We start from the raw sequence: 14,399 nt of genomic DNA, 5'->3' as shown, positions 1-14,399 counted from the left end.
TGACAAGTATTCCCCTGAACATAAAAATCCTACTGAAAAGTGGGAGAAGGCAAAAGATTTTTAAACATTCACTTCTTTCTCTTTTAGAACATCTATTACTACATGGTAGTATTTCCCACAAGAATATTTTTTATTTTATTTGAAGTTGGCAAAAATCTTTGTGCTGAATCCTTTAGGCATACTTCTAGTGATAGATGTCAGACCAGCGCTGTGTGGAAGAACTTTTATTTGACAGGAAGATGACAGGAAGAAGCCTCTATCCAAAATATAAGATGCAACTGTACAATCCTTCTGTGAGATTAAAGGAATCTTTTGTTCCTATGTATAAATGACTTATTTATTATTGCCTCAATAAAATCAGTTCACATTATTAATTTGAATAGTGTGAAATTAAGACACTTAAAAAGGTACATATTTATTCAAATTAGGACAGTTTATTTTAAATGTCTTCTTTATATGAATTAAATGTGAAACAGACTAACAATACCAATTTCCAATGATATTTTAGTTTATGTTTTGGTAATCACCAACCAAGAACACTTTAAGATTCATTCACTGTGCCTACAGTATATACTCTAAACAACTAACATCTTGATAAGAGATGCTTGTACTAGTTTAGAGTATATGATGTGGAATAAAATGAAAAGTCTTATTTAGTTTTACCCTCCAAATCAGGGTGTGAGGTATTCTAATTTATAACAAGCACTGCTTTATTCTTCTTGGCATTATCAAATAATTTCACATGTCTCCTCATATCACAAGAAGAGGGACTAAAACTGTTTTTAACAAAAATCTAACCTTCCAGAACATCTTCCCTATCTTCCCATCTTTCCCTATTCCTCTCAAAAATAAATCGGGAGTAAACAATACAATTTCATTATGCATCTTCTTATCTACAAATGTTATTCTTTATGTCTATCTGGGAGAGAATGACCAGGAGCAAATCATTTTTGATACATATTAAAATGCTAGCACATTTATATGTATTGCACATCTATTTAATGCATACATAGAAAAGAAATTTATACCCATTCCTAGATTGGGGATTCTTGTAATAATATACTTCAAGAACTAACCAAAGTTTTGTAATGTTTTCAGATGTAAAGGAAAAAAAAAAAAGTGCAACAATGGTGAGATGTCAAAGACTGATTGCTTGTTTTCAGATTTATTTCTGTCTCTAGCTTTCTTACAGGCCTTCGCCTCAGAGTCTGTTCAGTTTTCTTTGTGTAACAGATAGGTTTTTCCCTTGAATATGGTGGTTTGCCCTAACCTAGAAATGGACCTATATCATCACTTGTCCGTTTCTTTGTTTACCTTTCATAAGAATTAAAACCTCGAGAACAATACCATGAAATGGTTTAATCAAAACAATATGAGGATTATCACTTGCTTTTTTAAAAACTTTTAGTTAATGCACTAGATTCTTAGTATAAGTTTATTAACACAACACTTTCAACAAAAAAGAGTATTATTTTCTTAGAGGAGAATAAGCAAAGCATATTCAGAAAGAAATATTTGGCTATTACCTCACTGAACTTAGCTCCTCAAATACTTTCTGGAGAGACACAAAATAAGTTTGAAGGGATTAAAATACAACGCTGCATCTAGTTTATAAAAGCCATTTTTTTGGGTCAGAAAACTCCAGAAAGATTTGATCAGCAAGAGCTGAAGAGTATACTATAGAAAAATTTGCAGTCTTTGAGATTTTATTACAGTAAGGTTTTTAAAAATCATTTATCTGTTTTAAAGATGACTTCACTCAGTCATGTCTGACTCTCTGTAATCCCATGGACTGTAGCCTGCCAGGCTCCTCTGTCCATGGAATTATCCAGGCCAGAAAACTGGAGTGTGTGGCTGTTCCCTTAGCCAGGGGATCTTCCCAATTCAGAGACTGAACCCAGCTCTCACATGCCATAAAATTCATCCTTGGTGTTTAAAGTGACTTCACTGTCATAGATGAGATTATTGTTGTAAATTGGCATTATAAAATGTTCTCTTACCTTACAGAGAAAGTTGATCTTAAAACCCAAAGACTGGGCATTTCTTGAGCCTGAGTTCATGTAGTTTCCAACCAAAAGAACTAACTCTAAAAGTCTGTTAAAACTTTCACTTTTCTTCAGTTCTTCACAGGCCAGAGTTACTGCTATGATGCTTGGCTTGATGTTGTTTACATGTTCTTCAAATGTGAGCTTGAAAAGAATGCTATTGAGACGAGGCCGCAACATTTTCACTGAGCTCATCTGTAAGATAAGGAATTCTGTATAAGACTATATATATATATATTCATATATATTCACATACACACATATATATATATTCATATATAGTCATATACATACATATATATTCATATATATATATATGTATATAAAGCCCATTATTTTTCTCTCTAGTGGGGATCATTTTATAGATGATACTATAAAATTTTGAATAAAATGAATTTTCTCTGGGTTTTAACAGTTGTATTTCTTTCTCCAGAACACTTTAACAAATACTATTCTGTTTTAGGCATTTCAAAAGAGTATTCTTTTCAAAAGTTAAAAAAATAGCTGCTAGCTTTCAAAGAATAAATGAAATCATCCTTATAGCATTAAGAAAATATTACTGAAGCTAGCCAGCTGCTATATGTTAATTGCATAATCATTAGTCATCAATAACATTTAAAGTTCCAAAAATCTATCTCTGAGGTGAACTATGAAAATGCACAAATATAACACTGAGTTGAATGAACAGCTGGGCCACATATAAAAAAACATACATGATGACAGATAATATAAGTGGAACCACATTTCCTAAAAAAAAAAGTGGCTTCACTATTACCTATTTCTATGCTGTTTGAAATCAGAAGACTAGCTCTGATTGAGCACCTAATAATTTTAAACCTATGATCTATATTAGTAAAATATATTAAATATTTATATATGCTCTAAAGAATTTCACCCACTTGACACAATGTTGATGTTAAATAAGTTATGGTAAAATTACATGAACTTACTTTTAGGTACATTATTCAATAATTCTATATTGGTTTTCTTCAAAATAGTTCAAGTTTTTACTTGTTTTACTTGTTTCATAGTCTGGGTCCACATTCTCTATTCCCTTTGGTATAGTTCCTATGATAATTTCTTTTAGTCTTTAATTTCCCATAACTCCAGGTCATTTAACTAGTTTTCATTCACCAAATTAATTCTGGGAGAGAGGTGGGTGGAGGGTCAACATATAAGAACATACATAAGCACACACACAATGAAATCATTAACAATCCTAATTATTTTATTTTTTACATATAGCTTAGCTTTTTTAAAAACAAATAGCAGTCACAGAGTAGGCAAGGGATAACTGTATACAACATGAAGATAATTTGATAATATAAATAAGAGTCCTTAGTTTAAGGACTCTTAAACTAAGAGTTCTTAAGGGGACAAAATACCCCTCAAAAGCAGCAAAATGAGATGTCAAATAGACCCTATCTGCTCTAATACAAAAGTAAAGTATAATCTATTATTTTTCCTCTTTGAAATAAATTTTGTCATTAACCATGGGTGTCTCCCTCTCCAAAAATTAACCTTTGCTGTCTGCTAATTCTCCTATATGCATTCATGCTTTTCATAGGCAGATATATAAAAGTATACTGGGAATATCCCTGTTACTATGTCTGAAATGTAGGTCATATCACTCATCAACAGCTTTGCAAAAACACAATCAGGGGAATATTCAAAGCATCCTACTTTTTCAGTACTCGTGTGGTAAGTATAAGACACACCATCTACTCACAAAAAGTGTCCAATATAGCCTAAAACTCATAACAGAATCACATGATAACTACAGCTAACAATAAAACTAGCCCATGATTCTAAATGGGTAAACAGAAATTAAGTGCTGGAGATGTTCACTGAAATAAGACAAAACTTTAAACTCTATGACTACAACATTTAACAAAGGCTTCACAGTAGAGGGGATTCAAATGGTTAAATAATTAAAAATTAAGAAAGTAGAGAGAAATAGAGAGAAAGTGAGTGAGTAAGCAAAAACAATTAGGGACCAAAAAGAAGTTGTAGAGAGAAGGAATGAAGTGAGAAAAGATTTATAGTTTAGGGATATATGAGGTATATACCTAGGGGCAAAATTTGAATCAAAGTCCCTTTAGAGTCCATGAAAGAGATGGGAATACCAGACCACCTGACCTGCCTCTTGAGAAATCTGTATGCAGGCCAGGAAGCAAAGTTAGAACTGGACATAGAACAACAGACTGGTTCCAAATAGGAAAAGGAGTACGTCAAGGCTGTATGTTGTCACCCTGCTTATTTAACTTATATGCAGAGTACATCATGAGAAACGCTGGACTGGAAGAAACACAAGCTGGAATCAAGATTGACGGGAGAAATATCAATAACCTCAGATATGCAGATGACACCACCCTTATGGCAGAAAGTGAAGAGGAACTAAAAAGCCTCTTGATGAAAGTGAAAAAGGAGAGTGAAAAAGTTGGCTTAAAGCTCAACATTCAGAAAACGAAGATCATGGCATCCGGTCCGATCACTTCATGGGAAATAGATGGGGAAACACTGGAAACAGTGTCAGACTATATTTTTTTGGCCTCCAAAATCACTGCAGATGGTGACTGCAGCCATGAAATTAAAAGACGCTTACTCCTTGAAAGGAAAGTTATGACCAACCTAGATAGCATATTGAAAAGCAGAGCCATTACTTTGCCAACAAAGGTCCGTCTAGTCAAGGCTATGGTTTTTCCAGTCGTCATGTATGGATGTGAGAGTTGGACTGTGAAGAAGGCTGAGCACCGAAGAATTGATGCTTTTGAACTGTGGTTTTGGAGAAGACTTTTGAGAATCCCTTGGACTGCAAGGAGATCCAACCAGTCCATTCTGAAGGAGATCAGCCCTGGGATTTCTTTGGAAGGAATGATGCTAAAGCTGAAACTCCAGTACTTTGGCCACCTCATGCGAAGAGTTGACTCATTGGAAAAGACTCTGATGCTGGGAGGGATCGGGGGCAGGAGGAGAAGGGGACGACAGAGGATGCGATGGCTGGATGGCATCACTGACTTGATGGACGTGAGTCTGGGTGAACTGCAGGAGTTGGTGATGGACAGGGAGGCCTGGCGTGCTACGATTCATGGGGTCACAAAGAGTCAGACATGATTGAGCGACTGAACTGAACTGAACTGAAATGCCATAAAAATTGGAAGCTAACCATATTAAAGTCTCCATGAATGAACAAATCTAATCTCCCACATGTAAATTTGTGTGGGAATCTATCCAAGGTTCTATGTCTTTTTCTGCCTTCATTTATGCCTCTATCACTGTTTCCAAATCCTTTCCCACTTAATTTTTCCTTTCTTTTTATTTTTACCTGGCTATCATTAGCACAGAAGCATGTTTTCTATCATTTTATTAATATACATTTAAAAGTAGGAATTTTTCAGTCTCCCTGATGGTTAAAAAAACCACAGAACTACTTGGACCAGGTGCTAGTCACCATATACCTCCCTTCTGGCTATGCTCTGTAAGACCTGTAGGAACTCTGAACACTAGGGTGGCTTTGGTCAGAGATCCACAAGGAATTTAAAGCCTAAGCTTTACATAGATATTTTTAGTCTTGCTTCAGTTCTAATACCATTTGTTTTAATTCATATCTGTGTTGCATTCATATCTGTTTCTGGGCTTTGCATGTCAATGCTTGGTTTACTGTTTCTGGGCTTTGTATGTCAATGTTTGGTCTATAAACCCAAAACAGCATGGATTTGATTTTTTTTCCAATACCACCCCCAACCAAAATAATGTGACCAAAAGTACTTTAATAGTTATAGAAACAACTCTGTGCCAGACATTGTTCTATAAATCTGTTATATACATATATGTGGATTTGATTCTCAAAACCACCCTAGGAAATGGTTATTCACATTGTGTGTTAGTCGTTTGCTGCTGCTGCTAAGTCGCTTCAGTCGTGTCCGACTCTTTGTGACCCCATAGATGGCAGCCCACCAGGATCCTCCGTCCCTGGGATTCTCCAGGCAAGAACACTGGAGTGGGTTGCCATTTCCTTCTCCAATGCATGAAAGTGAAAAGTGAAAGTGAAGTCGCTCAGTCGTGCCCGACTCTTAGTGACCCCATGGACTGCAGCCTACCAGGCTCCTCCGTCCATGGGGTTCTCCAGGCAAGAGTACTGGAGTGGGGTGCCATTGCCTTGCTGTTTAGTCATGTCCAATTCTTTGTGACCCTATGCACTGTAGCCCACCAGGTTCCTCTGTCCATAGAATTGTCCAGGCAAGAATACTGGAGTGGGGAAACAGTCCCTTCTCCAGGGCATCTTCCTGACCTAGGGATTGAACTTGGGTCTCCTGCATTGCAGGTGGATTCTTTACCATCTGAGCCACCAGGAAAATGCATTATTCATGTTAGTCTCCTAAAAATGAGGCAAGTGAAGCACAGAAATACTATATAACTTGTACAGAGTCAAATTGTATGTTGAAGTTCTGAACTCAGGCATTTTGGCTACAGAACTCAGACTCTCAATAACTACACCAGGCCACCTCGTAAGTCATATTGAGAGTGGTATGTATGACTTGTTGAATAAGAGACTAGGGACAGGAGTACTGTTAGTTAAGTTTTCAAAAGGTCTTAGAAACAGGTAATGCCCTAGGATGTTGACAGTAGAAAGGGAACGAAAGCAACATATACAAGAAGAAGAATTAAGGAAGAACCAAAGGGACGTAGTAGTAAATGATCAGTTATGGGAGGATAAAGTCAAAGATGGTTCCAAGGCATTTAGTCTTTTGCGAGGTAGAATACTGTTGGCATTAATGAAGGCAGAAGGAAGTGGCAATTTGGTTTGGCTTACTGTTTGGATTACTTGTTTGTTTAAGAAAATGAGCATAGATGAATTTGCTTCCCTTGATCTGCTACCTATACTCCAGTAAGTCAATCAGGGACTAAGGCATTGGGGGCTGGTAGGGTACGGCTTAGTAGAAAATTCAACCAAATGAGTCAATCTAGACAGTTTTGCAGAGTCTGACTGTGTGAAGCTAATCCACCTAATTTATCTGCTTCAGTTTCCTCATTTTTAATTAAAGGATAAGTCCTGTTAAGCAGTTTTGTTTTGAAAATTAGGTAGGAGCCAAACATATGATCCATATATATTAGTTCCTTCCTTTTTTGTCTCTGTCTCTAGAGTTGTGGAAAGGTGAGGCAAACAGTGTGACATCCACAAATAAAAACTATTAGTTGGACGTTACCAAGACATTTTTATTAGCATTTAAGTGAACTTGGTTCACCATTCTTTCAGACACCAGTGTATTTTACTTCTAACAAAGACACTATTAGATTCCCATTATTAGGACATGGATTAGGACATGACTTAGTGATTAAGCAACAACATTAAGACTCCAAATCTTGAAGTCATGTTGAAATCACGGAAAACACAATGTAATTTAATACCATTCCTTGCCTATATTTTAACCTGAAGAATTACTTAGAATTGGCTCTTATTTTCAGTTCTCATCACTCAAGGTTAAAATTTACATACTTCAAGGTTGAATCACTAAAACTGACTATTTAAACGTGTTCCCTGATCCTTCCAGCATTCCCCCCTCCAAATCGTCACATGGATAGTAAAATGAACCTCTATAATAGGGAAATAATATTGCTTTCCTGATATTTTGAGTTTAGCTATTGTTATGATATCTGGTAGCATTTGGAAATTCAGTCCTTGAATTTAGGAGATAAGTATCAGAGTTGGCAGATTTTGGAGTTATCAGAATATTGTGGGAAGCAGGTTGTTGATGAGTACATAGAGAGAAGAATCAAAGACTGCATCTTGTCTAGCACTGAACACAGGTCCTTGCATATATTAAACATTCAAATATTTGCTGATTGATTTTAAAAGCACTCCTGAGCTGCCTATTTTCTGGATCTTCTCCCAAGGAAGACAGGCGGGTTGCCTATTGAACAAAATTAACAACAGATGGTAATATTTTACTGTCCCCAAAATGATGTCTTCAGCTAAGATGTTGAACCAGAAATCCTAGGGAATTACCTATCTTGACTGCTATTACTGGATACAATCTATCACCAATCAACCTCATTCAGGGAAGAGGTTATACATTATAAGAGGATCACATCTGCCCTTTGATCTAGCAAAATATCTTCCTTCATTTACCTACTAAAATAAAATTTAGTGCAGAGTAGGTAATAAATATCATATGTAATTTGAAAGAAAATCTTATAAAATTAGTGAATGAATGGATATACTCATTAATACAAACATAAAGTCCAATATCAGCAAAGGACAGGATTAGGAAGCAGATGCACAGTGTAAAGAGGCATCACAGTAGGCTACTGTGGGGCAGTAAGAAGGTACCCTACTTCCTATGTAAAGTAATTAGCTACCAAAAGGGTCATCCCAATGATACTTCCCAGGCTCAATAACAGCCTGAATTCAGAGCTCTAAATAACTATTTTGAAAGATAGGTTCAAGAGAATTATCCCCTTAATCCTCAGAGAGGGAAAGAAATCATTCTCTGTATTCTCTAGACTCAGAAGGTAAATTAAGTAGAAGAAATAGGACTTTTGAGTTACATAGATCTGGACTTGAACTATAGTTGTGTTACTTTATAGTTACAATCTAATGCAATTTATTAAAGGTTTCTGACACTTTATTCTCCACCAGTAAAATGTATCCCTTAAGTCATTCATACATGTTTCAGTAAGACAAATGAGACCTTATGTGTAAAACTGCTGTCATGATAGCTGACACAATAGAATAACTCTAAAACAATAGCTATTATTGCTATTATTATCTTTACTCATTCTCTGAAATTACCCCAAGAAGGTATCATGGTCCCTGACTGTTCTCCAAAACCTGAGATGAAGTTTTTCTCATCCATTAAGGGACATGTGTCACTAGGGCTTGATGAAGAATGGCCTTCATTATCTATTGAGCACTTTGTAAATATTATGCAGTGCTCCCTTCAGTCAATTTCAATGTATCATATAAATTTTCCACTAGAAATGTTAGCAGTGAAAACATGTTACTATAAAAATCAAGAGACCTATGGAGGAGGTGAAACTATATAGACTCTCTTAACAGAAGCCACAAAACAGTATGCTTTGATCATAGTAATAGAATTTTCTGCAGTCAGAAGTATGAATTTTTATGATCAGAGCAGGGTAGACTGATAGACAATAGCTAAATCACCATTAGAGGATTTGTCTGTGTAAGGGAATGTCTTAGATAACTGAAGCAGAGAAATCATAAGAAGCACTGAGTGACATCCCCAGCCACAGTTACAATTATTAAAAGACTCATGTCTCATAAAGGTACTTGAGTGTACCTAAGTGATATAAGGAAATATAACAAAAACTTGGCTGAAATGTATGTTTGTTTTTCCTTGTAGTCCCTTGCAGCATTTTAGTTGACTGGCATCCTTTGTTTTATAATTCATTCCTTGAAGTGCTGTGGGATGCTGACCAAGGTGTTGTATTATGTAGGGGATTTATTTGTGTTACAAGATACTTGTCTATCAAATCACATCAAGCAGCTATCATGTCTTCAGATGATCTGCACTATATTAAAAAAAAAAGTATACTGACAGCTTTAGTGAGAGCAGCCACAAGTTGGTTATTTCCCCAAAGAGTTAGACACAATTTTGTTAATATAATTTGAATTTTATATACTTTACTATCTATGCAACTGGTGAATACTGATGTTCTGCCGAACTACCATAAGATTCCAGAGAGAAAAAAAAAAAAAGATCCAAGTGTAACAATCATGTGTGAAGGAGGAGGAAGCAGTCCCATGCCACTCCTGAAGTCATGTGTCACTCACTTTTAAGGTGATTTCTATTTTCTTTCATTTTTCACTGCTAAGAAACTCATTTTCAACTGCCATCACATGTGAGCATAAGTGATCTTCTAATATCTTTAATAAATAATATTAAAGATTCATGGGAATTAACAGATATATTTGTAATAAATACATATTTGTTACACAAGTGTTTCCCCTGATACCTAAATACTCTTGGGACCCAATATACATTAAAATTACAGAATAATTCTGTATCAGTGACTATAACAAAGCTGACATAATGAAGTGACGATAAAGAAGTGTCAATTTAAGTTAGACAGCAGGAAGATCTTCCTATAAAAGTTGTGAGAGCCAGACTTGAAAACTGAGCTAAACTCTGATGTTTGGAAGCACGGAAATATTTAAAACAAGGACGTCTGTGATTCCCTGTTAAATAAATCATTTTATTATTCTCTTTTAGACATAACCCCTTCCAGGGTAGGCTCTCTACTGCTCACTGTTGTACTTTCTGCAGTATACCTAGTACTCAGACTGGACAAAATCATCAATACAGGTGCACCTGCTGTATGGAGCCAATGGCAAATGTTTGTATATTAGATGTCAGGAGAGATAAGAGTCATTGGTAATCTGTAAAATGAAACTTTGGAAAAACAGGGTTTTGAAAACTGACTCTATCCCAGACAAGTAATGATGTGCTCATAGAGAATATTTTCCTCAAATAGAGTGATATGTGGAAATTATGCATCAGCACGTATTTACTCATTTTCAGTCTGGAACAGAACCTGGTAACAATGTCGACCCCAAGAGACACTGGAAGCTCAAAAGAGTTACATTAAGAAATGGATAAAGAATTTTCAAAACATCATTCTAACAACTGTCTGAGGCCAAGAACGGCCATTAGAACACTCGTGATACTAGGCTATTATTTTAAAGGATCACTGATATATGGATAGGGGAAAGGAGTTAATTTTTCATTTTTTAAAAATTTAATGAAAATCAATCAATAGAAAATTTAATTGACATCCACAGACTTTATCTGAATATTCAGTTTTCAGACGGTTTTATTTTACCTCATTGTATTGTAAAAGCTGATGGAAATAAGCCATCCTGTCACAAAGTGGATTATTATGAGAAGTTAATGAAATGAACCAGAATCTGAATACATGGATTTGAGAACACACCATGGTGAGTTTTCTTTTACTTGATTTCACAATTATTAAATCATCTTTTTTTTTTTCAGATAAAAATGAAGGTACATCTAGACATAAGAGCTAGCATTCATATTTACAGAAGGAATGAAAATAGAAACAATCAAGGCATCACATAGCAAAACACTGAACACTTTGAATGAAAGCAGATAAAGAAAAATGCAATTTTCCCCATGAATATGCAAACTTGAATAATGATTTAATATTAATGGAACAGAAGAGTTACAATCTTCCATCCAAACTAACTACCTTTGATGATGTGTGGGGGAAAAAAAAAAAAAAAGCTTTTAAGAATTTCCTTTTCACCTGATTAAGCTATCTTGAATACAGCTCATAAGCTCTTGGGGGGCTTCAAAAAAAATTAAAAAGCTAACTGATTTTATAGCTGTAGTTCCAACTACAGGCATAAATCCACTCCTCCCACTTTCACATATTTATGCAGAAAAAGAAAAAAAAATTAACTGTGCTGTCAGCAGTATCACATAATCTTTGCTTTTCATTATAAATGTTTTTTATGCACAAGGCTATCTCAACATCTTTTTCTTAGATTATAGCTTTAGAATGTTTTTAATTGAAAAATGTGGGTAATTTTGAAGTCAGAAAAACAAAGTACCAATTACTAAGAGAACTAATTATTGCCTTCTTTTTCTCAGAAGATGTGTTACTTTAATAGATACACACAGTATGGGTCTCCATGCACAGTGCAAGACAAGTGGGAATTTCCATTGCTCTAAGGTTTGAGAACAGCTGAGCTGCAAACACACTGGGAGGACTCTAAAAGCTCCTGCTGGGGGTTCTAACTGGCAGAGTTTTCAGAGCTGTGTTTTTTCCCCCCAGTACAGGTACAGCACATAATTACAATAATGTACGAAATTCACTTCTGTGGGAGGCAGATTGAAGGACAAGTCAGTGGGAAGCTATGCAGCCAATCTACCCTTCTAAAGAAAAGGATTATTTATCCTAGATGGTGTGGGAAGGAACATACCCCTCTTCCCAGGAAACCTGCCTCTAGATACAGGAAAGGTCCCTAGATTTTTTTTGTTTCTTTTTTCTTCTCTCTCTCTTTTTTCTGTTTTGTTTTTTTTTTTTTTAAATTTATGCCATGTGAAAATAAGCAAATCCAATGATATGGCTGATTAAAAAAAAAAGAGGGAAAGAAAGTTTAGAGAAAGCTTAGCAGCCCAGTCACTGTTTCAGGTAAGTTTATCTTTTTTCATAAAATTCAAAGCCTGATTCTTCTGTAGTCTTGCCAGTTTTACTGTTTTTTTTTTTTTTTGATGAGATTTTAGTTAATATTGCAAGAGTAATTGCAATTGTGGCATATGTACATCTCTAACTGATGAGATTTTGTTTTTATCACCCAAGAAGTTATACAATAAAGAAAATTCTAAAGGACATTGGCAGGGTGATAGGAGTAAAATTAGGAAACAGTATTTACCACTAAAGAAGGCAAAGAAAGAAAAGGACGCAATAAGGAATCTAAATTTTTCAACGTTCAAGTACCAAATGGATACAGAATTAGACAGGAATAAAAACAGCCCACTTGATTTTGCATTCAAGCTAATACATTCAACAAACATTGTAAGTATATCATGTGAATTAAATCAATATAATACAGACATTTAAAGAAGTTGTAATCTAGCAGGGGTCATTCAATAAAAAACCTTGCAATTAAACATTTAATTAAAAACCATGATAATTTTGGGAAAGGGAAAGAAAAAAAAGGTGCTCTGAGAGAATTTAATAGGGAGACTTAATAAGTAAGTGAGAACATAATGGGGAGAAAAATTTAAGCAGAGACTCAAAGAATAAGCAGGAGAGAGGCAGGCAGGAGTGGGAGTAAGAGGGAGCAGCGTGTGTAATGGTCCAAAGACAGGAAAGAGCATGGTAAATTTAAAAAACAATACACTGATGCTTTAAGCAGATAAATAATGATGCAACACAAATGTACTTTAGAAATGTCACATCAAGGGCTGTGCCTAGACTGATTTGGAAAAAGGTCAAAAGCATAAGTGGAGAAAACAGGCTAAAAGTATACTGTAATGGTTAAGGGAAAGAGGATGCTGGCTTGGGTTACAGTAGTAACAGCACAGAAGAGAAGTCAGTAGATCGACTGTATATTTTAGATGCAATTAGGAGTTAATTGATGATCTCTCCTAGATCAGTTTCAACGCATTATTTAAGGAAGCATTCTGATTGCTGTTTCCTGAAGAGTAAGTAACTAGAGGTATGGAAGTAGAAAACAAAGAGACTGATGAAGAGAGGGCAGTATTTATCATGGACTTTAGGGCCAGTGACGCATTTTTTATTCATCCATCCATCCAGCTATCCATTCATACATTTTGGGGCAATGAATGACCTAAGAAGATTCTTATTTCTGAAGAAAAGAGCAGAGTGGAGACTGAGGAACTGAAGAGGCAACAGACAAATAAAACAAAAGTAGGCAGGGGATAATTAATGCCTTACACAGAGATAAGTATATTAGTATATAGTAGACAATTTCACACACTCATATACATGTACACATAAGCACACACCAGTTCAGTACAGTTGTTAAAATCACAGTCCATGACATCAGACTGCCTGGGACTAAGTTCTGTACCTACTGCTCTGTAACTGAACAAGGTCCAAAACCTCCATTGCCCTCACTATCCTCATCTGTAACATGGAGTTAACAATAATACCAGTCTCATAGGGCTGTGAGGAATTCATGAGATAGCACATGTAAAAACACCTAGCATGGCACTGGACATAGTAACATCTCAATACATTCTTATTTCTATCATTAACAACAAGAAGAACAATAGTATTAGTCATAATAAATAAACTATTCCTTTTTCTGAGGTTTGACAGAGGAGGTTAACACAAGATATGGGTAGAGACAACAACTATGGGTAGAAGAGATACTGTTCTAGCACCTATTTGCTTTCTCATTTCCCTGGTAAGAGATTAGGTTGTCTGCCGAAAAATTGCTGCTTTTGAACTGTGGTGTTGGAGAAGACTCTTGAGAGTTCCTTGGACTGCAAGGAGATCCAACCAGTCCATCTTGAAGGAGATCAGCCCTGGGATTTCCTTGGAAGGAATGATGCTAAAGCTGAAACTCCAGTACTTTGGCCACCTCATGCGAAGAGTTGACTCACTGGAAAAGACTGATGCTGGGAGGGATTGGGGGCAAGAGGAGAAGGGGACAACAGAGGATGAGATGGCTGAATGGCATCACTGACTCAATGAACATGAGTTTGGGTGAACTCCGGGAGTTGGTGATGGACCGGGAGGCCTGGCATGCTGTGATTCATGGGGTTGCGAAGAGTTGGACACGACTGAGTGACTGAACTGAACTGAACTGAGGTTGAAAAGAATGGTAAGGGG

General features: G+C 35.9%; 1 protein-coding gene across 3 annotated transcripts in view; it reads right to left on the bottom strand.

Moving 5' to 3' along the window:
• DIAPH2 (diaphanous related formin 2) overlaps positions 1 to 14,399 on the bottom strand; it is a 941,635-nt gene that overhangs the window by 481,389 nt on the left and 445,847 nt on the right. For all 3 annotated transcript variants that reach the window (XM_061409121.1, XM_061409122.1, XM_061409123.1), the window contains one exon: positions 2,001 to 2,240. In XM_061409121.1, the coding sequence (XP_061265105.1) occupies positions 2,001 to 2,240 (240 nt within the window). The remainder of the gene's footprint in view (positions 1 to 2,000; positions 2,241 to 14,399) is intronic.

This window comes from Bos javanicus, chromosome X, assembly GCF_032452875.1.
Source record: "Bos javanicus breed banteng chromosome X, ARS-OSU_banteng_1.0, whole genome shotgun sequence".
Lineage (NCBI taxonomy): Eukaryota > Metazoa > Chordata > Mammalia > Artiodactyla > Bovidae > Bos > Bos javanicus.
This window is presented reverse-complemented; position numbering and strand designations above follow the sequence as displayed.